Source organism: Garra rufa, chromosome 15 (assembly GCF_049309525.1).
Source record: "Garra rufa chromosome 15, GarRuf1.0, whole genome shotgun sequence".
Classification (NCBI taxonomy): domain Eukaryota; kingdom Metazoa; phylum Chordata; class Actinopteri; order Cypriniformes; family Cyprinidae; genus Garra; species Garra rufa.
In genome coordinates this window covers 18,215,133-18,234,851 of record NC_133375.1, presented here as the reverse complement: position 1 = coordinate 18,234,851, position 19,719 = coordinate 18,215,133, and the positions used below count along the sequence as shown (strand labels likewise).

Below are 19,719 nucleotides of genomic sequence, written 5' to 3'. Positions count from 1 at the left end.
AAAAAAAAGGTGCCAAACTCCATAACGTGGCCCGGTTCAAAAGTTAAAAACCCAAATGGGCACGTTCCCAGCGTGACTGTTTTTCGAGATTAAGGGCTTCTGCAATTTGGCACCAGTGGCTTTTGTGGCATCAGCAACGAACATCTCTGGCGATTAGGCCTGCAAATGGTTTGGCCTTTTTAAGTGATCAGCGGGAGATACAAACATGATGGGCTGATTCGGTCGTCTCTCTCATCTGTTTCTGATCTCGTTTTCTGCCAGTAGTGTGGTGTGCTGCAAACTAAACGAATTCCTTGAAATTACACTTCACTTCTTGTGTTCAGGTCAACTTAGAAACACCACACATACAAAAAAAGCTTACAAATGAAGAATGGAAAAGAGACAAATGTCCTAGAAAGTTGACGCATTCTTGCTGAAGCATCTGACAAATTTCTAGGCGTTTGAGAGAGTGGTCTGCGCGCATGTGTGCGCGTTTAAATGAAATCCACATGGGGATGGTAAAACTGAGGTTTGGTGAGATGCCTCATTACGGTGAAGTGAGGGAAAAGGAGTCTGAGGGGCTGATAAGAAGTGAGGGGACACAGGGGCTGAAATCCCTTTTGTCACTCATGGAGATTCAAGCTCTTCTTCTTTTCAGCAACTTAACTTGCCCACTTCAGACAGCACAGTGTGCCTTCTTTCTGTCAGAACTGCTCTTCCTCTGCTGACTGTTGTTTAAAGAGGCCATATTCGACACTTTTGTGTGTATTTATCTCTTTCTTTTGACTTTTTTTCTTTTGTTGAACACAGAAGATATTATGAAAATTGTCTTAGTGTTTTCTGTCCATACAATGAAAGAAAATGTTGTTTTAGCAAAAAAACAAAAAACAAAAAAAAACCTTTGTTTTACAGAACAATGAAAGCCTTCTGATCACTACCAAATTAGTGGTGGCCAAAATTATTAGAACACTAGTATTTTCACCAGATTAAAATGGTTTTAATGTCAGTTATTTCTATCTTTTGCTGTAGTGTGTCAGTTGGAAATATCAGTTTACATTTCCAAACATTAATGTTGCCATTAATTGTAATAATCCAGTCAGATTTTTGTTTGCACAAGGAGTCTGACAACAGCCAGTGCTCCACACAGAGATCTGATCTCATCATCATCCAGTCTGTTTGGAATGACTTGAAGAAACAAACTGAGACAGACAGTCAGACTAAATCCAGAAGAACTGTGGCAACATCTACAAGATGCTTCAAGAAACCTACCTCCAAAGCTACAGTACTGTTAAAAGTTTTAGGCACTTGTGTAAAAATGCTGTAAAATGAGAATGCTGTCAAATATGAAGTCATGAATAGATTTTCTTTATCTATTACCTAAATTAAATCAACATTTGGTGTGAACATCCTTTGCACTAGGTACACCTGCACATAGTTTTCCAGGTAGCATTGCAGGTAGGTTTCTTGAAGCATCTTGGAGACGTTGCCACAGTTCTTCTGGATTAAGTCTGTTTTAGTTTGTTTTGTTCTTCATGTCATTCCAGACAAACTGGATGATGATGAGATCAGATCTCTGTGTGGAGCACTGGCTGTTGTCAGACTCCTTGTGCAAACAAAAATCTGACTGGATTATTACAATTATTATTATAATGGCAAAATGAATGTTTGGAAATGTAAACTGATATTTCCCACTGACACACTACAGCAAAACAGAAATTTAAAAAACATTTTTTAGCTGGTGAAAATACTAGTGTTCTAATACTTTTGACCACCACTGTAATTGATAATCTAAAAATATATTAATGAATATGCTGGGATCATGGTCTGTAGTGTATAGATTTGTATAGGTTTGTATTCATACCTGAATCTGAGTCATCGGGGCTGACAGAGCCGAGCAGGTCTTTCTCTCTCTCATAGTCGTTCTTGCACAGCAGCTGTCCGTCCTTCAGTACAAATTCATCTCCTTTCCTCAGCTGTCGGTCACACACACAGCAGCAGAAGCAGTTGAGGTGGTAGACGCACTCCAGCGCCCGCATCACAAACTCTGTGGGGGCGATTTTCTCCAGGCACCCGCTGCATTTTGTCGCAAATAACCTGAGAAAGTGACAGAGAAAGAGAGAATGTATAAGCGCTTGAAGAATCTGTCTAGAAAGACAAACAACGCCAAAATTGGGCTGTAAACCCACACTGGTGTTCAAAAGTTTGGGGTTGGTTCGATTTGTTTTTGTTTTTTTGTTTAGTGATAGTTGTTCATGAGTTCCTTGTTTGTCCTGAACAGTTAAACTGCCCGGGTTCTTGAAAAAAATCCTTCAGGTTCCACAAATTCTTTGGTTTTCCAGCATTTTTGTGTATTTGAACACTTTGCAACAATGACTGTGTGATTTTGAGATCCATCTTTGCACACTGAGGACAACTGAGAGACTCATATGCAACTATTACAGAAGGTTAAAATGCTCACTGATGCTAGAAGGACAAAACCATGCATTAAGAGCCAGGGGGTGAAAACTTTTTTTTTAATTTGAATATGAGGGTAAATCTTTTTTGTCTTCAGGGAAACATATAACTATCATCTGTAGCCTCTAAAGAACAGTACTAAATAAAAAAATATGATATTTAGGCAAAAAAAAAAATGTACACATCTCCATTATGGTCAAAAGTTTTCACCCCCACTGTTAATGCATTGTTTTTTTTCTTCTGGAGCATCAGTGAGAGTTTGACCCTTCTGTAATAGTTGTATATAAGTTGCTCAGTTGTCCTCAGTTTAAAAATGCTGTCATTTATGATCTAGTTGATGTATCTTTGCAGAATAAAAGTCATAATTCTTAAAAAAAAAAAGAAAAAAGGATTGAAATGATATGATGGTGTCTAAATACTGTCAGAATTCAGTTTTGAGTGAACTACCCCTTTAAGAGACTTAAAACTACAGTAAGAGTAAAGCATGAGTAGGCATCACAGCACAGTGAATGTCTTTACATGTGCTTGTCCATCATAGTTTGGTGATTAAGGGGGCAGGGGGCATGAGGTTGAGCCCCTGAGTGATCTGCTTTGACACTGGCTCATCTGTTAATGCAGCCTGGATAACTCCTCAACGCTTCAGCAGAACCCAATGGGAGGAAATACGGGATCACCTCTCGACCCAACGCACCAGCAAACCTCAATCAGCGGCGTGGGCCCTCAGCTCCGCTGGCTTTACCCCGCTCACTGCAGTGATTAGACAGGCTCCAGCGCCACTCGCACAATGCTACTGAAACGGGAAGTTATTTCTTAGGGAAGAGCTGGCTTAAAATCTGTTTGCATTTTGTTTCGTGGGAGCTTTCTACATGCAATTGCAATTACACAACCACCTACTGATCAGAGAAAATAGCATAAATAAAATATTTAAACATTTTGTTCACTGCAAATTTACACTACGCTGCTATGAACTGATCTCCTGTCAGATAAGCTCTAAAATCATACGCTATGCCACAATACATGTCTGTTTACATAATAGGCCGCGGCCGCCCCCGCAGCCTTCATTTCCTCCTAACGGTGTCGATAAAATCATTTTGGTTTCATTACAGCCAGAGATATTGCCATCTCGCTCTCATCTTGTGAGGTTCAGCGGGAGCCCACCTCTACAGGAAGCGGGAGTGTGACAGTGTCCAGCCCATAAAAGCTGATTTATTAGCCTTGGTTCTTTTGTTTGCTCTGGCTGGTAGGACAGCTGCCCCGGCGCTTGTGCGTATCTCTGCATTTCATCTGTGGCATTGTTCAACGGGAGGGAGAGACGGGGAGAATGCCCATCGTCATATTCTGTCGATGGTGGACAGGGATGGTTGACAGTGATGAATATGTGTTAATATGAGTTCAGATGAATATGTGTAAATATGGTGGGTTTTGTGATGGTAATTTCATTGTTAGATGGTGATGGGGGACTGATAATGACAGCCCGCTGGACACACGACCAGCTGCATCACTGTTTGTTGGAGTTTTGTATAGCTGGGGATTTTTTGTCGCCACTGTTGTCTTGCATGTCAGAGTTTCTATGGGCGTCCTTTGAGATGTCATGAGAATAAACCGACGCGGCATACAGTGGAATCGCCTTGTCATTTATGGAGCAGCATCATTATTAATGCTGGAAAATAAATGGTGAATACTCATTGGTGGATATTGTAGGTTTTATGTACTGTATTATGTACTATTTGTGTAAATAGCATGAGTATATTTGTAGCAAAAGCCAAAAATACATTGTATGGGTTGAATTATCGGTTTTTCTTTTATGCCAAAAATCATTAGGATATTAAGTAAAGATCATATTGAAGATATTTTGTAAATTGCCTACCATAAATATATCAAAACTTAATTTTTGATTGGTAATATGCATTGCTAAGAACTTAATTTGGACAACTTTAAAGGCCATTTTCTTAATATTTAGGTTTTTTTTTTTTTCGCACACTCAGATTCCAGATTTTTAAATAGTTGTATCTCTGTCCAGTTTAAGATTTTGTTTTACTATATATTAGTGTTATCTAATTATTAACAATATCTTCAATCTTTAAAGTTTATAGTTAGTTTGCATTTAAATTTTCAAACTGGTGTTCCAAAACTTGAAATAAAAGTAAAAAATCTAATTAAAATATTTTTTATACTATATATTTATATTATGTAATTATTAACTTGAGCTAGAAAATATTTGTATAATTTGGTTGATTATCAATTATTTAATCTTAAAAATGTTGTGGGATTGATAAATGGGATTTTATTTTAACTCCTTCACAAGGGGGTCATCATATTTGGGATCTTTGGGATCAAAAACTTTGAGAACTCAATTCTTTAGAAGAATAACAATATGGATATTGGCATTAGCAGGCTCTACATAAGCTTATAATCTTTTATTTATTGTGGGACAATAAGAAGATTAGAAGGTTTTCATTTGCCAGTGGAAAACTATTAATCCTAACTAAACTCTTGGCATGCCAACAATTTGCAAGTGTTTGTGGGATATCCATCTACCTGGCTCCTTTCTCCAATCTGAAGTTTCTAAAGAAACACACCTTCATCATTTTGTGTTTAGACATGGCCTGATCTGTTGTGGTTACTCCCAATTGTTCGAGCAATTACGTCCATACAGATTTCATTAATCACATGAAAATAGAAATATTTTCTCCTCACAAATCAAGTATTGAGCAAGTATCGAAGATTAGCATGGTTGTAATTTTTGGCATGAAGACCACGGCGTTGTGATACAATCTTGTGAAACATCTGTAAAGGAAGATGAGTTGGTAACAATAACAAGATGATTTTGCACATTCCATCATATTTATGGAGTTTTTGCTGTCTAAACACTTCAAAACAGTCGTGACGTGATATTTTGGCTAGATTAACCAGTTACATGCCGGATCTGTCAAACAATCAGACAGAATAATCAATCTGTCATGACTCAAATGCGAATCCCCGCCAAAGACTCCAGGGCCAAAAAGGCCGGAAAGCACAGGAAATGAACCCTATTGAGGAGTGGTGACACTTTCTAGTTTCGCCCGCTCACCTCGACGCCGCCCCGCTCTCAGGATCCTTCTCATCCAAATGAAAACATTCCCTTTCATCCGCCTCTTTTCTTCTCACCTCCTTTTTCCCCACCCGTTCTAATCTTGTAAGCCATTATTTTTCTATTTCCCCTCTCTGTCACTTTGCATTATTTTTGCTGCTGTAATTCCCATTTGTTCCTTCTGGAATCTTCCTGTCCTGGCTTTGTCCCGGCATCTAATCCGGACTTTTTGGCTGTCGTCAGCCCCCCTGACCCGTTCCCCATTCTCAGCGGGACCTCTGATGGAATAGCCACGCATGACGCCCCTGCTATAGCAACCACACCTCTGCAGGAAGGCGACGGCTAACTTTTCGGATGGGCAGAGAAAGCCTTTCACAAGCTGGCAGCAGAAGTAAATCCTTCTTGGAGGAACAAGGGGAATTAGCAGGGAGCAGTGGAGTAGGGATTTAACCCTACCCCTTTTTTTCCTTTTGAAAGGCACAGTCACTTCAACTCCCACTGATCGCCACAATCAAACAGGGCAGAGGCGGGGGGTAACAGAAAGAGAGAGAGGGAGGCGGCCGGGATGAGGGGGGTGAAAGAGAGCAGCCCAGTGAATGACACAAGCGCTGGATTGTGGAGGAGCCCCTAATCCCACTTTAATACCTTTCCAAGTTCAGCGCAGAAAGAATGCACTTTAAAACAACACCGCAGTGTGAGCGGGCGATGGCCGACCGGGATGGGGGGGCCGTTGCTCTCAATCCCCCGTAACATTACCTGATTAGCCTGGGTGAGCTGCGGAGTACGGACACGCAAGGGAAGAGCGGACCGGACGTCAGGACGGACATAAACAACGGGTGCACGTCTTCTGGAGGGGATTTCTGTCATGTGGTTTGAGATGAAAGCTGAAGAAGACTAGAGAGTTGAATCCTTCAGTTGAGATGCATCTCCACATCTGGGCCTTTTTAAATGATCTGCGACTCAATGAGGGAAAGTTCAGCCGCCGGCAGCAAAACACAAGATAAACAGATCCCATTTTTTTCTGTTTTTGGTCTCAAGGAGCAAAACGTGTCTGAAGATCATGTACATTATGACATTATGAGTCAAAAAAAAATCCTGATAATGTACTCACCCCATGTCATTCAAGGTGTTTATGTCTTTCTTTCTTCAGTCGAAAACAAATTAAGGTTTTTGAGGAAAACATCTCAGGATTTGTCTCCATATGGTGGACTTCAATGGGATCCAACAGGTTGAAGGTCCAAACTGCAGTTTCAATGCAGCTTCAATGCAGCTTCAAAAGGCTCAAAACGATCAGTCATTTAAAAAAAATAAAAAGTTCTATCCCTTGAACCATAAATGCTTGTTTTGCACTAGCTTGACTTTATATAATCATGTTGGAAAGGTCACACACACACACACACACACACACACACACACACACTGGTTTACATGTTTTATGGGGTTTTTATACTGTACAAACCATATTTTCTATCACCCTACACCTACCCTACACCTAAACCTAGCCCTCACAGGAGATTGTGCACACTTTTACTTCCTATAAAAAAAATCATTGTGTATGATTTATAAGCCTGTTTCCTCATGGGGACCTCAGAAATGTCCCCACAAGGTCAAAATTTACTGGTATTCCTATCCTTGTGGGGACATTTGGTCCCCACAACGTGATGAATACCAGTACACACACACACACACACACACACACACACTTTAAAAGCACCTTCTTCACAGCGATGCCATAGAAGAAATATTGTTTGGTTCTAAAAAGAACTATTCATTCAAAGGTTCTTTAAAGAACCATCTCTTATTTACCTTATTATAATCTGAAGAACCTTCTTTCACCATAAGGAACCTTTTGTGAAACAGAAAGGCTCTTCAGATGTTCTTCATGCAACCATTTAGACAAAAAGGGTTTCTTCAATGGCTTCGTGAAGCACCTTTACTTTTAAGAGTATAGACGAGTATAGTACCAAACCAGTGCTTAAAAAGCGAACGCGCAAAGACAGTCCAATTCGATTTTGAAGCTGGAGGAGAAAATTAGATGGAGTTTTTCACTCTACCTTCCTTTTTCAAACCGGAGTACACATATGAACAACTAACCATGTGTGAACATTCAGTGTGAGTACAAAATGCGTGAAGATGTGGATAGGCATTGCAGAGCTAGTGCAAAATCAGCATTTGTGGTTAAAAAGTATAGATTTTTTTAGAAAATGACCAATCACTTCGCTAGATACAACCCTTATATCTCATCTGGGATTGTGTAGAGCCCTTTGAAGCAGCATTGGACCTTCAACCTGTTGTTCCTGGAATGTTTTCCTCAAAACCAATAGACTAGGTTTTGAAACAGGATTCACTCTCCTCACAGTATCCACAATAAGTTCTGTGTTTAAATGATGAATTACAAAGCCAAGACTATGTTGAGTCTATTGAGTCATTAATAGAAATTACAACAAAAAAGGGGATGAAAAAGACACAGACCAAACAGGACTGGTGAGGGGAGGACTTTAAAGTCCCTCAGACACCCAATTTGTTTGTCCTGAGGATGTACGTTCTCTACCAAACACCTGAGCGCACAGATTAGCAGATAAGACCCTCGCATTCGGATCAACAAACACAAATCAGGCAGCGCGGTGCCAATATTGATTCAGACCCTCCCAGACCCAGACCCCACGAGTCAAATCACAGATAATCCACACAGATAACTTCAGAAAAGATCATTATCTGCTTCCAGACTCTCAGAGTCCAGTGTAATCGCTAGTTGAACCGATATTCACACACTAAGTCTAGAAGTTTGGTGAGAAGAAATGTCCACCATTGGAATTTTAGCACAACAGGTATTAGACGACATTCAGTAAATGTTCACATTTTGAGTTTATAGTATTTTACCCATTAATGCCTGGTAAATAATAGTTTGAATCTGGGATGTATTATGTCTCAAGCTCATTCCCTTGTACATCACAGGCAAAAGTGCCCAAATTCCTCCACGTTCCCTGTTTTCTGACATGATACTGTATTTTCCCTGCAGGGTGTCTGCGTCTTGCATGGACAGAGCGTCTGACGGCTCATCAGAGTGATAAAAAAGTCTAGGCCCTTACCTTTCAGAACAGTTGCTGTCGGAGTACGCACTTTCTCTTTGAACCGCTTATGAGCAACTTAAAGTGTGACAACATCTTAAAGCTTTCACCACATGTTGCCAATGATTTCCCGACCACTAAAGACCTTTCCCTCAATGCCTCTAACCGGCTGATAAGAATCACATACCCAGAGGAGATTAAAGATGAGTCTAGAGAAGCGAGAGAGGTGTGGGGGAGTGTGCGGCTCGATAATCGCCGTACATTTAGCAACACATGCTCTCATCCCCACCTATCCCCTGCATGTTCGTCTGTACTGAACATGGAGGGAAACGAGAAAAAAAGGCTGTAACAATTTCGGAATGGATTCTTATGTCACCACATTTCCATCAAAGGCTCTGTCTAACAGCTGTAAACAATCACTTTGAAGACAGTCAGTCCCCCCAGGCTTCTTCAACCGAGCCCCCCAGGTCTGCGATGTGCTCTGGTCGTGTCAATCATGAAGACACGAACGCTGAGGTGTTTGTGAGAAGAGGGTTGGTTGAAGGAGAGTAGATGGATGCCGCGTCTGGGAGCTACCTGGTTACAGGCTACATGCCTTCTGTGATCTTTTTTTTTTTTTTTATCTGTGTCATGGATTTATCAACACCGAAAGAGAAATTCAAAGTAAAAGAGTGAGAGAAAACCATTTAGGGCAGTTTTACAGTTAGAGATTAGAACTGGAAGACGCATGAAGTGATAAAAGCATCATTTTAATGTTGTATTTTGCATCTTTCAATATTTGAGAGGTATGAAGGTAAGGCAATTTTGTATAACATTTTATAGGATGTGACTCTTAGTCTGCTATTTAAGAAAATAATTAACTAAATAAATGTATTGTGGAAAATGAAGTGTTCTTTCTTAATGATATTCTTAAAATGATATTAAATATATAAACTACATGCAAATAAATATCTGTATACAGATACACTTTACAATAAACATTTATTAATTTTAACTTCAACTTTTACTAATTATTTTTAAAATCTTAAGTTGTATTTGTTAACACTGTTTAATGGACTGTGAACTAACAAAAACTAAAAAAATACAACTGTATTTTTAACAACTAACATCAACAAAGATTAAAGCAACACTAAGTAACTTTTCCCTCAATGCTCCCTCTACAGGTTAGAAGCGGAATTGTCCATTACCGCTGTCGTAAATAATTTAGCCTACCATCGTGTCACATGCACGTTATTTGTTTGAAAGGCTATCCAGGACCGGCTTTGGAAAAACGATGTCCAGTGACAAGGTAGAGTATGTTGTATGACTTTATAAAAGTATGAAAACCTTTTGTGAAGCCTGCCGTGAAGCAGGTCGCATTTGTAGTATCATTTGAACTACAAAACCGCGACCCGACGACCTAAACTTACATAGTGCTGTTATGGCTGATAGAGGGTCGCAAAGCGAATACGAAAGTGCCGTTTCACCCTGTTATGAGTTGATGAACCACTGACATGAGTTCGGAAACATTATTTTAAGGTAAAAAAAGTTACTTAGTGGGGCTTTAATAAATAGCGTAATAAATGTATTGTTCATTGCTCGTTCATGTTAGTTAATACATTAACTAATGTTAACAAATGACACTATTGTCAAGTGTTACCAAATTTTTTTCTGAAGCATTTATTAATCATAATTAAAATTAATTTTAACATTTATTAATACATTTTAAAGAGCACTTAATGAATTTGAGCTAAGAAGAGCTAAGATGAACAAGTGTATTTTTATTAACTAACATTGACAAAGATTCACAAATACTGTAACAAATTTACTGCTCATTGTTAGTTAATGCTTATATTTAAGCAATAAGGTACGAGAGGCCGTGCTGTATCATGAATAAATCACGGCTGAAGGGCGTTGTGCCTGCAACCCCTTCAGCCGTGATTTATTCATGATACAGCACGGCCTCAAGTACCTTATTGCTTTTATAAAACGGTTACCACACAATAAAAATATTAAAATCAAAAATATATATTAGTTTATATATATTAAGTTGTACGTTTTCATAAAGTAAAATCATTAACTGCCTTCCGCTGTAAAAAGTAGTCCCTAACTGCTGCAGCTGTGTTTACGTTGCTAAGGGTGGTTGCTAAGGGGGTTCAATGATACACAAAACCGTTGAGTGAAGCGGTCATAGCAGTGCCATATCATGAATACGACACAGCTGCTGACCAATCAGAATTGAGGAATGGAACTAACCGTTTTATAAAATATAATATATAATAAGGTTAACTAAAAAGGTTACTGTAAAATATTTATCAACCCTATAAACTTGAACCCATTTTAAACTTTTTGGGAAAAAAAATTAACATAAAATACTAATAATTTTAAAGGCAATTAAGTTGTGCCCATTGATGTTGCTAAAATCATAACTGAATTTTATCTAAAATATTAAAAACATTTTCATCATACATCAGTATGCTAGGACAATTTGCATTGACTACTGAACTAGGGATCCGATTGAGACACATTTGTGTCACTTTCCACACACATATATGCTGGTTGCACTTCCATGCTGCTGGTTATATTGCACATTTTGCAGTTTATATTCCAAAAGCCCATAAAATTAAAATACATTTATATTACTTAAGTAAATACGAGCACTAAAAATCAGAGTACAACTCCAAGCCAATATCATGACTTGGTTGCAAACGAGCAACATAGATAAAGTTTCTACTGGTTTAGTGTGCCATAAAATCATTGCTCTTTAATATTCTTTAAGAATAACGGCAACACTTCCAGCATTTTGGGGGGTGAGATTAAATGCAATTGATCATAACTCAAGTCCTTAAACTTTAAACACAGACTAAAAAATGCTGTTTCATTAGACAAATACCATAATCATTAAAGTAAAACTTCTCTTTAATAATCCATGAGGAAATGGACCTCTATTACTGCTTAGTATCAGCGTTTCTCCTCGGCGTGGAGAGATTACAGTGTGAACTAATGAAGGCAAATAAAGAGTATCTTCAGCTCGTTCCCCTGGGCAAGCTCAAGTCAACGCTAAGAGCTGCTTAATCACCTCCCTCTCTATACTAAATTAGCATAGTAATGGGCTTTAAATTGAGGCTCTTTGTTTTTTAATTAAACTCCCAGCAGGTAAAAGTAAAACACATTAGAGGAGAATGTGCACCTTCATTACTGGCCCAGAGGTGTTTTCCTCCATCAAACAATCTTTGGGCTCTCGTTCTCTTGAGGAACACTGAGGCAAGTTCTCAGAAGACACGTTTCATCTCTCACTTTGTCCCCTGCTCGTTTAAAATATCTATCAAATTAGAAGCAAACTCTTTTTGAAGCTTGTGGGGTGTTGATGAGATGCCTTGTGGCTAACAAATGGCTCGTAAGCCGCGGTATGAGTCACCAGCTCGGCGAAGAACGTGTGATCGTCTACCGCGCTGTGATGGATAAGCAGATTTGCCTAGACAGGTTCCTCTTTGGTCTATGACACCATTGTCTTGTGCATCTAAGAATGCTGGGAGGTTTCTAGCACAGGTAGGTGGCTGGCTGGCTTCAGGGATTGTTATTCATATTTGTTTTGCAACAGCTGATTTATTACACCGCAGAATTCAACACCTGACGGCGTGCAACCATTTCCCACAATCATGAATCTGCCATATACGTCTATTGAAATGGCTGAGGAGCTTTACAAAACATCTAATCACTGCAATCGATGCAGATCGATGTAGTTTTATGCTCTGAAGAAATCCCCAACGCAGCTTTACGGCCATCAACATCATGGTAACTCTCATTATACAACATATTTCATGTTCAATCTGTGTTTCTGCATGTGCTTTAGATCCAAAAACTCATGTGATGTTGAGGACTTTATGAAATTAGTGCCTCAGGGTTCTGTCCTCTCTTTTGGAAAGCGGTTACGTGACATGTTAAATTTTCTCTTTCTGTTCACAGAAACACATGTTTCGTGCGGCTCCTGACAGGAAAATATTCCACGCGTGGCTGAACACCCTTATTGATCTGACAAACCGAGCTGTATCACAACGTGAGGAGATGTATTCCAAAAATACGACGTGTTTTCTACCTGGTTGAGCGATTAAATTATTCTCAGGCGCGATCATCAGAAATGCTTTCTGCTCCGGTGAATTGAAAGACGTAGTAACTTGAGGGGTCATTCGCAGAGGTGGGAGGCACGGCTGAGGGAGAGTATCAGTGTCCAAACATGTCTACACACTTACCTCAATGCCTCTCAGCGAAACGCAGGCCCAAATGCAACATTCACAGGCTGAGTTAACACAAATCACAGATTCCTGTCAGATAATTTGGGCATCTTCTGGTCAAAAATTTCTAGAGACGCAATATCTCTGATTCTAGACATAGTCAGCGGCCTTGCTGTCTATATATGCTAAGGCTACGTCTACATTATTCTGGATACATTTGAAAAAAACAAACAACGTTTTCATTTTAAAACGCTCTCTCTCTCTACATTAGCATTTTCCAAAAGTTTCTCATCCACACTGAAAGACAGAACGGAAATACATATCTTTAGCAACAGTGTGAAAGTAGCACATAACAGGCACAATACTGGTATAAACATAGCTATTTATCTGTAAAATATGTGTCACATGATTAAACATGCATCATCCCTGTTGAAAAACCAGCATATGCTGGTTAGGTAGGTTTTGAAGCATGGATGCTGGTTTGAGCTGGTTTAAGCTGGTCCTTAGCTGGTCATGTGCTGGTCCTAAGCAGCTCCTGCTTAGGACCAGCACATGACCATCTTAAACCAGATAAAATCAGCATATGCTGTTTTTTTTTTTTTTTTAACAGGGATAGTTTTCTAAAGCCTCCGTTTTCACGATTCACACTATGACGAAAAAACAGCGTTTTCAAATTTATCCATTTTGAAGAGCGTTTTCAAAAAGCTCAGCTTTCCTAGACATAAACGCTATCTCAGTGTGAACCAAAGGCCAAAACAGAGAGAAAAAGAGTGTGGAAAAGGCCTAGGGCACTATCACTGATTTTGAACACTCTCCATAGGCGAAAAGCGTACAATTCCTTAAGAAAACTAACCATAGTTTTATTATAGTACAATTGTAGAAATCATGTTTTGTTTTTGGTTTTTGGCATATTGATTACAATTTAACCACAGGTTTACTACAAATACCATGGTTAAACTATGGTTAGTGTAGCAAAACCATGGCTAATTTGTAGTAATCATGGTTTAACTATAGTAACCATGTGTTTTTTGTTTTGTTTGTAGTAAAACCATGGTTAACACAATTCTATAACTACACAAATAGCCATTTTATTTACATGGAACATTAAATATGTTATTCACAACTGATATTTCACCTCATCTGCTATCTTGGCTGCATTTTTCTTCCACTTAGCTTCTAGAAATCCCCACTAATATACCAATATACCACTAAGTATACATGCAAACGCTGCCTTCACCTTCTGGAACAGCCTTCACGCTTATCATGCTTTAAATGCTGTCTATGTAGGCAGCATTTTAGGTTTTAAAACATAACAAGTGCACTATAAAAACTAAAAACTAAAAAAAATCTGACCACATTACACCAATTTTATATGTTACTGTCCAAAGTTTAGGGTTGGTAAGAAAATATTTCTTATTGTTACCAATGTTAAAAAGATAGTTCACCCAAAAATGAAAATTCTTCACAGCGATGCCATAGAAAGACCATTTTTGGTTCCACAACGAAACATTCAGTTAAAGGTTCTTTTAAAAAAAAAAAACACATCTCTTTCTTATCTTTTTATAATCTGAAGAACCTTCTTTCACCACAAAGAACCTTCTGAGAAACAGAAAGGTTCTTCAGTTGTTAAAGCTTCTTAATGCAACCATTTAAACCAAAAAGGTTTTTCTATGGCATCGTGAAGCACCTTTATTTTTAAGAGTGCACTTTAAAAAAAGATAGAAGGATGAGTGTGGAAAGATGGCCCCACTGATATAAAAAGGACAGCAGGGCCGTGAGCGGTGGAGGTTGAGTACACAGCTAAGCCTTGGCATCAGGCAGACAGGTACACAGTGTGTGTTTGGACAGCTGTAGATCTCCAGTGAGCATGTTCAATGCAGAACCACAGCTCCTATGTACAAAGAGACAGTGCTGCCTCTGACAAAACATGAAAGAAAAGGGGGGATTGAGTGGGCGTGAGCACGAGGAACCGTATGCAAGATCTGACCCATCTGAATCTGATTTACAAATAAACATAAAATGCAGAGAGTTTTGAGAAGCATCAGTTGCTTCACGATAATGCTGATTACAACGCAGATCAAACGGCATTCAAATCCCTGTGTTCTGCTTTGATGGTTTTAAAGAGGGTTTGAGCACCTTTTACCAGGTTAGGATGACCAGCTAAACACTTTTATCTCCCTGTTGATAAAAAATACACTAGCCTGTTCTCCAAACCTGGTTAAGGATTCAAAAAAAGTGTTCAAAACCGTCAGTAAAGACCAGCCTAATGAGTTTGGCCAAGCAGAGAGATCATCCTATACATCTTAAGACGAACAAAGCAGCTATTTCGAGGTCTCTTTTAACAGGAAAAAGATGAGATTCATAGATACAAAGATCAGTGAATTTCCCCCTTTTAGCATCTCCCAAACTCTTTGTCATTGTGCTACAGCATGTTCCCTTGTAAAGGAGGCAGAAGTGCGTGAGTTACGGGCAGAGCTCTGCAGACGGCTCTGCTTCTCATCACAGCGTTCTGCTCTGTAACTTAAGCCTGCAGTAATGCTCATCTCCTCTCTGGCCCCGTTGGAGACCTGACATCTTTACAGCACATGCACTGCAAATGAGAGAGCATCTGAAAGAGAGAGAGGGGGGAGGGGGGGGGGGGAAGCGAGGACTTTTGAATCAACTCTATTTTGAAAAACTATAAGAGTAAAAAAAAAGCAGTCAAATGAAGCGAAGGAGAAGAAAATGGAAGGAACAAAAGAAAAATGACAGAGATTTTGTAAAGCAAACAGACAAAGGGCTCCCTGTAAAGTTTTCGGTACCTGTTTAATAATACTAATAACTCAGTGGTTCACCCTTCCAAGCCACTTTAAATGAGGTCTAACAGGCCTTCTTGCTGCGCAGGCCACTGCAGACAATCTGCTTACAGTGGGACTAATAACTCTCAGATGGCATAACGTATGCTATGAGCCATAACTTCCCACAGATAGGCTAATGAAAGGAATACTGGTCAGACCAAATCCTCTGCATTAACGTCAGTGGACGACATGCCTTTAGATGAAAAACAGGGACAATTTTAGACCACCATATTATTATGACACTTAAACGCCAGACATATGATGAAATATTCAAGTCACATTTTAAAAATATTTTAAATGATAATATTAATAATAATAACTTACATATTATTTAATAATATATTATATATTTCTGATTTTTATTTTACATATGTAACCATGGACTACAAAAACAGTCTTAAGTGGCATGGGTATATTTGTAGCAATAGCCAAAAATACATTGTATGGGTCAAAATGATTGATTTTTCTTTAATGCCAAAAATCATTAGGATATTAAGTAAAGATCATGTTCCATGAAGATAGTTTTGTAAATTTCTTACCGTATATATATCAAAACGTAATTTTTGATTAGTAATATGCATTGCTAAGAACTTCATTTGGACCATTTTTGGACAATTAAAGGCGATTTTCTCAGTTTTTTGTTTTTTTGCACCCTCAGATTCCAGACTTTCAAATAGTTGTATCTCAACCAAACATGGACATATCCTAACAAACCATATATCAAGAATTTATTAGGCTATGTATAAATCTCACTTTTTAAAAAAAAAATTGGCACTTCAGGGTCACACATATAATAATAATAATAATAATAATAATAATAATAATAATAATAATAATAATTTTTCAATCAATATTCTTTTTAATATATATTAATACTACTGTATGTGATTTATTTATTATTAATTAATACATTAATTAATAAAAATTATTTCAATTTATTTATATATATTTTTTCATTATATATTTCATTTTATTTTATTTAATTATTTGTTTGAAATACAATGTAATTGTTTGAAATAGAGTCATAGTAATTATATACATATATAAAAATAATAAATTATAATACATATACAATAAACAGTAATAATAAAATATGAAATATTATATATAATTGAATAATATATTTCATTATTTATCATATATTTTTCACATTTATTTATACCTAAATTATACATTATATATATATATATATATATATATATATATATATATATATATATATATATACACTATAAATACACAAATATACATTTAATTAAATGTAAAATATAAATATATAAATAGTAATATATATATATAAATAGTGATATATATATATATATATATATATATATATAAATAGTAATATATATATATATATATATATATATATATATATAATGTAATATAATAAGTATGTTTTATTATATACATATTTTTATTAAATATTTCATATTAAATTGTTTCAAAATAAATTACACATTTTATATGGTCTTTCTGTATATACTGTATATTACATATTACATAAATTTACGTAAGGAATAATTGACGACGGGCAGTAGAATTCTTAGAAAATAATGCACACCCGAGGTGGTAATGCGGTCACGACGCGAAGCGGAGTGGCCGTTACACCTCGGGTGTGCATTATTTTCGTAGAATTCTACTGCCCGAAGTCAATTATTCCGCTTATACTACAGTTACCACATCTCAAGACATCGATCAAGTGATATATTTCAAACATTCGTCCGGTTTTTATCCTTAAAACACTATTGTGAGTAGGATTAATTTCTTACGCAGCTCATTCAACAGCTTCGTTGCTAGTTCCAAAACGTCATTTTAGAACTAGTAACGAAGCTTGGGCTGTTAATAGCAAAATAATGCCGTTAATAATGAAGTTTAGACAGACCGAAAGACAAGCAGACAGACGGAAGAGAGATGGGAGAGAAACTTAAGTGTTTGACTTTACCTCTCTCATGTCTGTGTCTCTCAAGGGTGACTGGCAGCATCATCTCTAACAGTTAAACTTTAAGTTCATTTTCTTCAAGACCACGCCGTTGTTTCCTTGCGTGAGACTGTCATGTCGTTTTTAAGTCGTTAATCGTCAGAGCAGCGCTAACAACATTAGCGCGAATGCTAACGCGAGTGCAAACTGTACTGTTATGTGTGTGCGTCTGTGAGGTGAGTGAGAAGAGGGCGAGAGTGCTTTCCGTACATAATAAAACGTTATATATGGTGGAAAAAAACATGGAAATAATCTGTCGTGTTTATCCTGATGTTTACTGTATTTAGTTTGGCCAGTGTCATTGTGGGTTTTAGTTATTTTGCTGTTTTGGGCTGTAAGGACCTTTGAAATAACTGAAATCGTATGGCGAAGTGATATAGACATGCACTGCGGTCTAAAGCTGCCTGGAACTACGTTCGCCGTGCGTTTCCCTGAATATAATGCACACCTCTGGAACGTTCGTCAGCCAATCAGATTCAAGCATTCAACGGCCCTGTAGTATAAATTTTTTTAATCAATCTAATACTACTGTGTGTAATATATATATATTAAATATCTAAAAATCTTTACTATAATATATACTATAATAATAGTATAATGATAATAGCATAATATATACAGTTTGACATAAAGGGGTACTGTGAACTAGTCATAAAAAATAGTCATTTATAATACATAAACAACTACATCTAAATAAGAAATATTTTCAGAACAAGTACCATGAGGAACTTCTAAGTACCACTTGAATTTCATCAATGGTATGGTGCACAGATCCGAATCACTGATCTAGTGTACCGTTCCCATCCGTTCCCGAGACGCACTTGAGAAGGAAAACAATGAGTGGAATTCTTCAGCGCTGAAGTGGTTAAAAAGCAACATTTGGAGTAGAGGGCTTCATAATTACTATTGACCCTGGAGGGCCTTCTTCTGAGAAATAAAACAAACAGTAATATAAGGTGTTCTGAAGCGAGGGCTCTGCAAATATGCAAAGGCGGGATTCGGCGGAGAACGTCACGCGTTGGCTCCTTTTCAGGGCAGCCTAATCTGTGGGCCTACACAATATTAAGATGGCTTTGGAGCCACTTGTGACCCAGCTGTTCACTAATGAAAAATTCCTTAGCTCCATACAGAGGCTCGAGAAGCTTGTCTGCTAACACACCCCAACCCCCTTTTACGCCATGTCCTGTCCATCTTGCGGAGTTTACCCGGATTGAATAAATAGTGGATTACCAAAAGCAGAGTCTGGAAGGACGCTTGTGCACATATGTGTGTCCTCCCCTCCCTTCTCTCTGACCCCCCAACTCCCAAAAAAGTGAAAAAGAGGGAGTGTTTACCTTGGTTTTAATTAGCAGGAATGACCCTGTCATTATTTGGATGCTAGCGTGTTGAGGTGGGGGTCTGTTTACGCGACAGAGACTTAGATTAAGCTCGAAATCAAGAGAATGCGTGCTGACAAGGGCTTAGTCGACGTGGAGATGAACCCGGACTCGTTTGTTTGCACTGTCACTTATTTCTTATTCCTATAGATTCCTTCTCCTGTTTCAAATGGAGGAAATTCTCCACACCCCCTAAGTCAACTTTGACTGTGAAAAGGAATTATCACTGTTTATTTCTTCACTATGCGGCCGTTTTAATTAAAAAAACACTTTAATTAATCGTTTAATTGCGTGTTCGTGTTTTAAATGGTTAATTGGTCATGCTTGAAAGAAAAAAAAATAACATTTTGTCATGTACTCACCCTTGTGTCATTTGAAACCTGTATGACGTTTTTGTTCTGTGGAATGCTAAAGAACATAATTTGAAGAAAATTTTATCTCTGAATGGACAAAAACACAAATTTATGCTTAACAGAACAGGTTTGGAATGTAACGACGGTGAGTAACTTAATTTTGGATGGACTATCCCTTTAAGAGTCAAGACATCGAAACTGAGCTTTCGTCTGTGATTTAAGATGCACTTATTCAATGTGACAAGACAAAATCATCGGTAGGTTTATCTTCGGCTTTGTCTTTTACAACTGACATTCGATAGACATAATACAGACAGATTTTAACGTAACTGTAATATTACGTGAGCTTTTACAGTCATAGTAAAGGACTGTAAGAAAAAAAGAAATAAT

At 37.8% G+C, this 19,719-nt stretch overlaps 1 protein-coding gene across 1 annotated transcript in view; it reads right to left on the bottom strand.

Annotated features, from left to right (window-relative positions):
* lmx1bb (LIM homeobox transcription factor 1, beta b) overlaps positions 1-19,719 on the bottom strand; it is an 85,549-nt gene that overhangs the window by 11,403 nt on the left and 54,427 nt on the right. Inside the window, exon 4 of the mRNA XM_073819473.1 lies at positions 1,841-2,073. Coding sequence (XP_073675574.1) covers positions 1,841-2,073 — 233 coding nt within the window. The remainder of the gene's footprint in view (positions 1-1,840; positions 2,074-19,719) is intronic.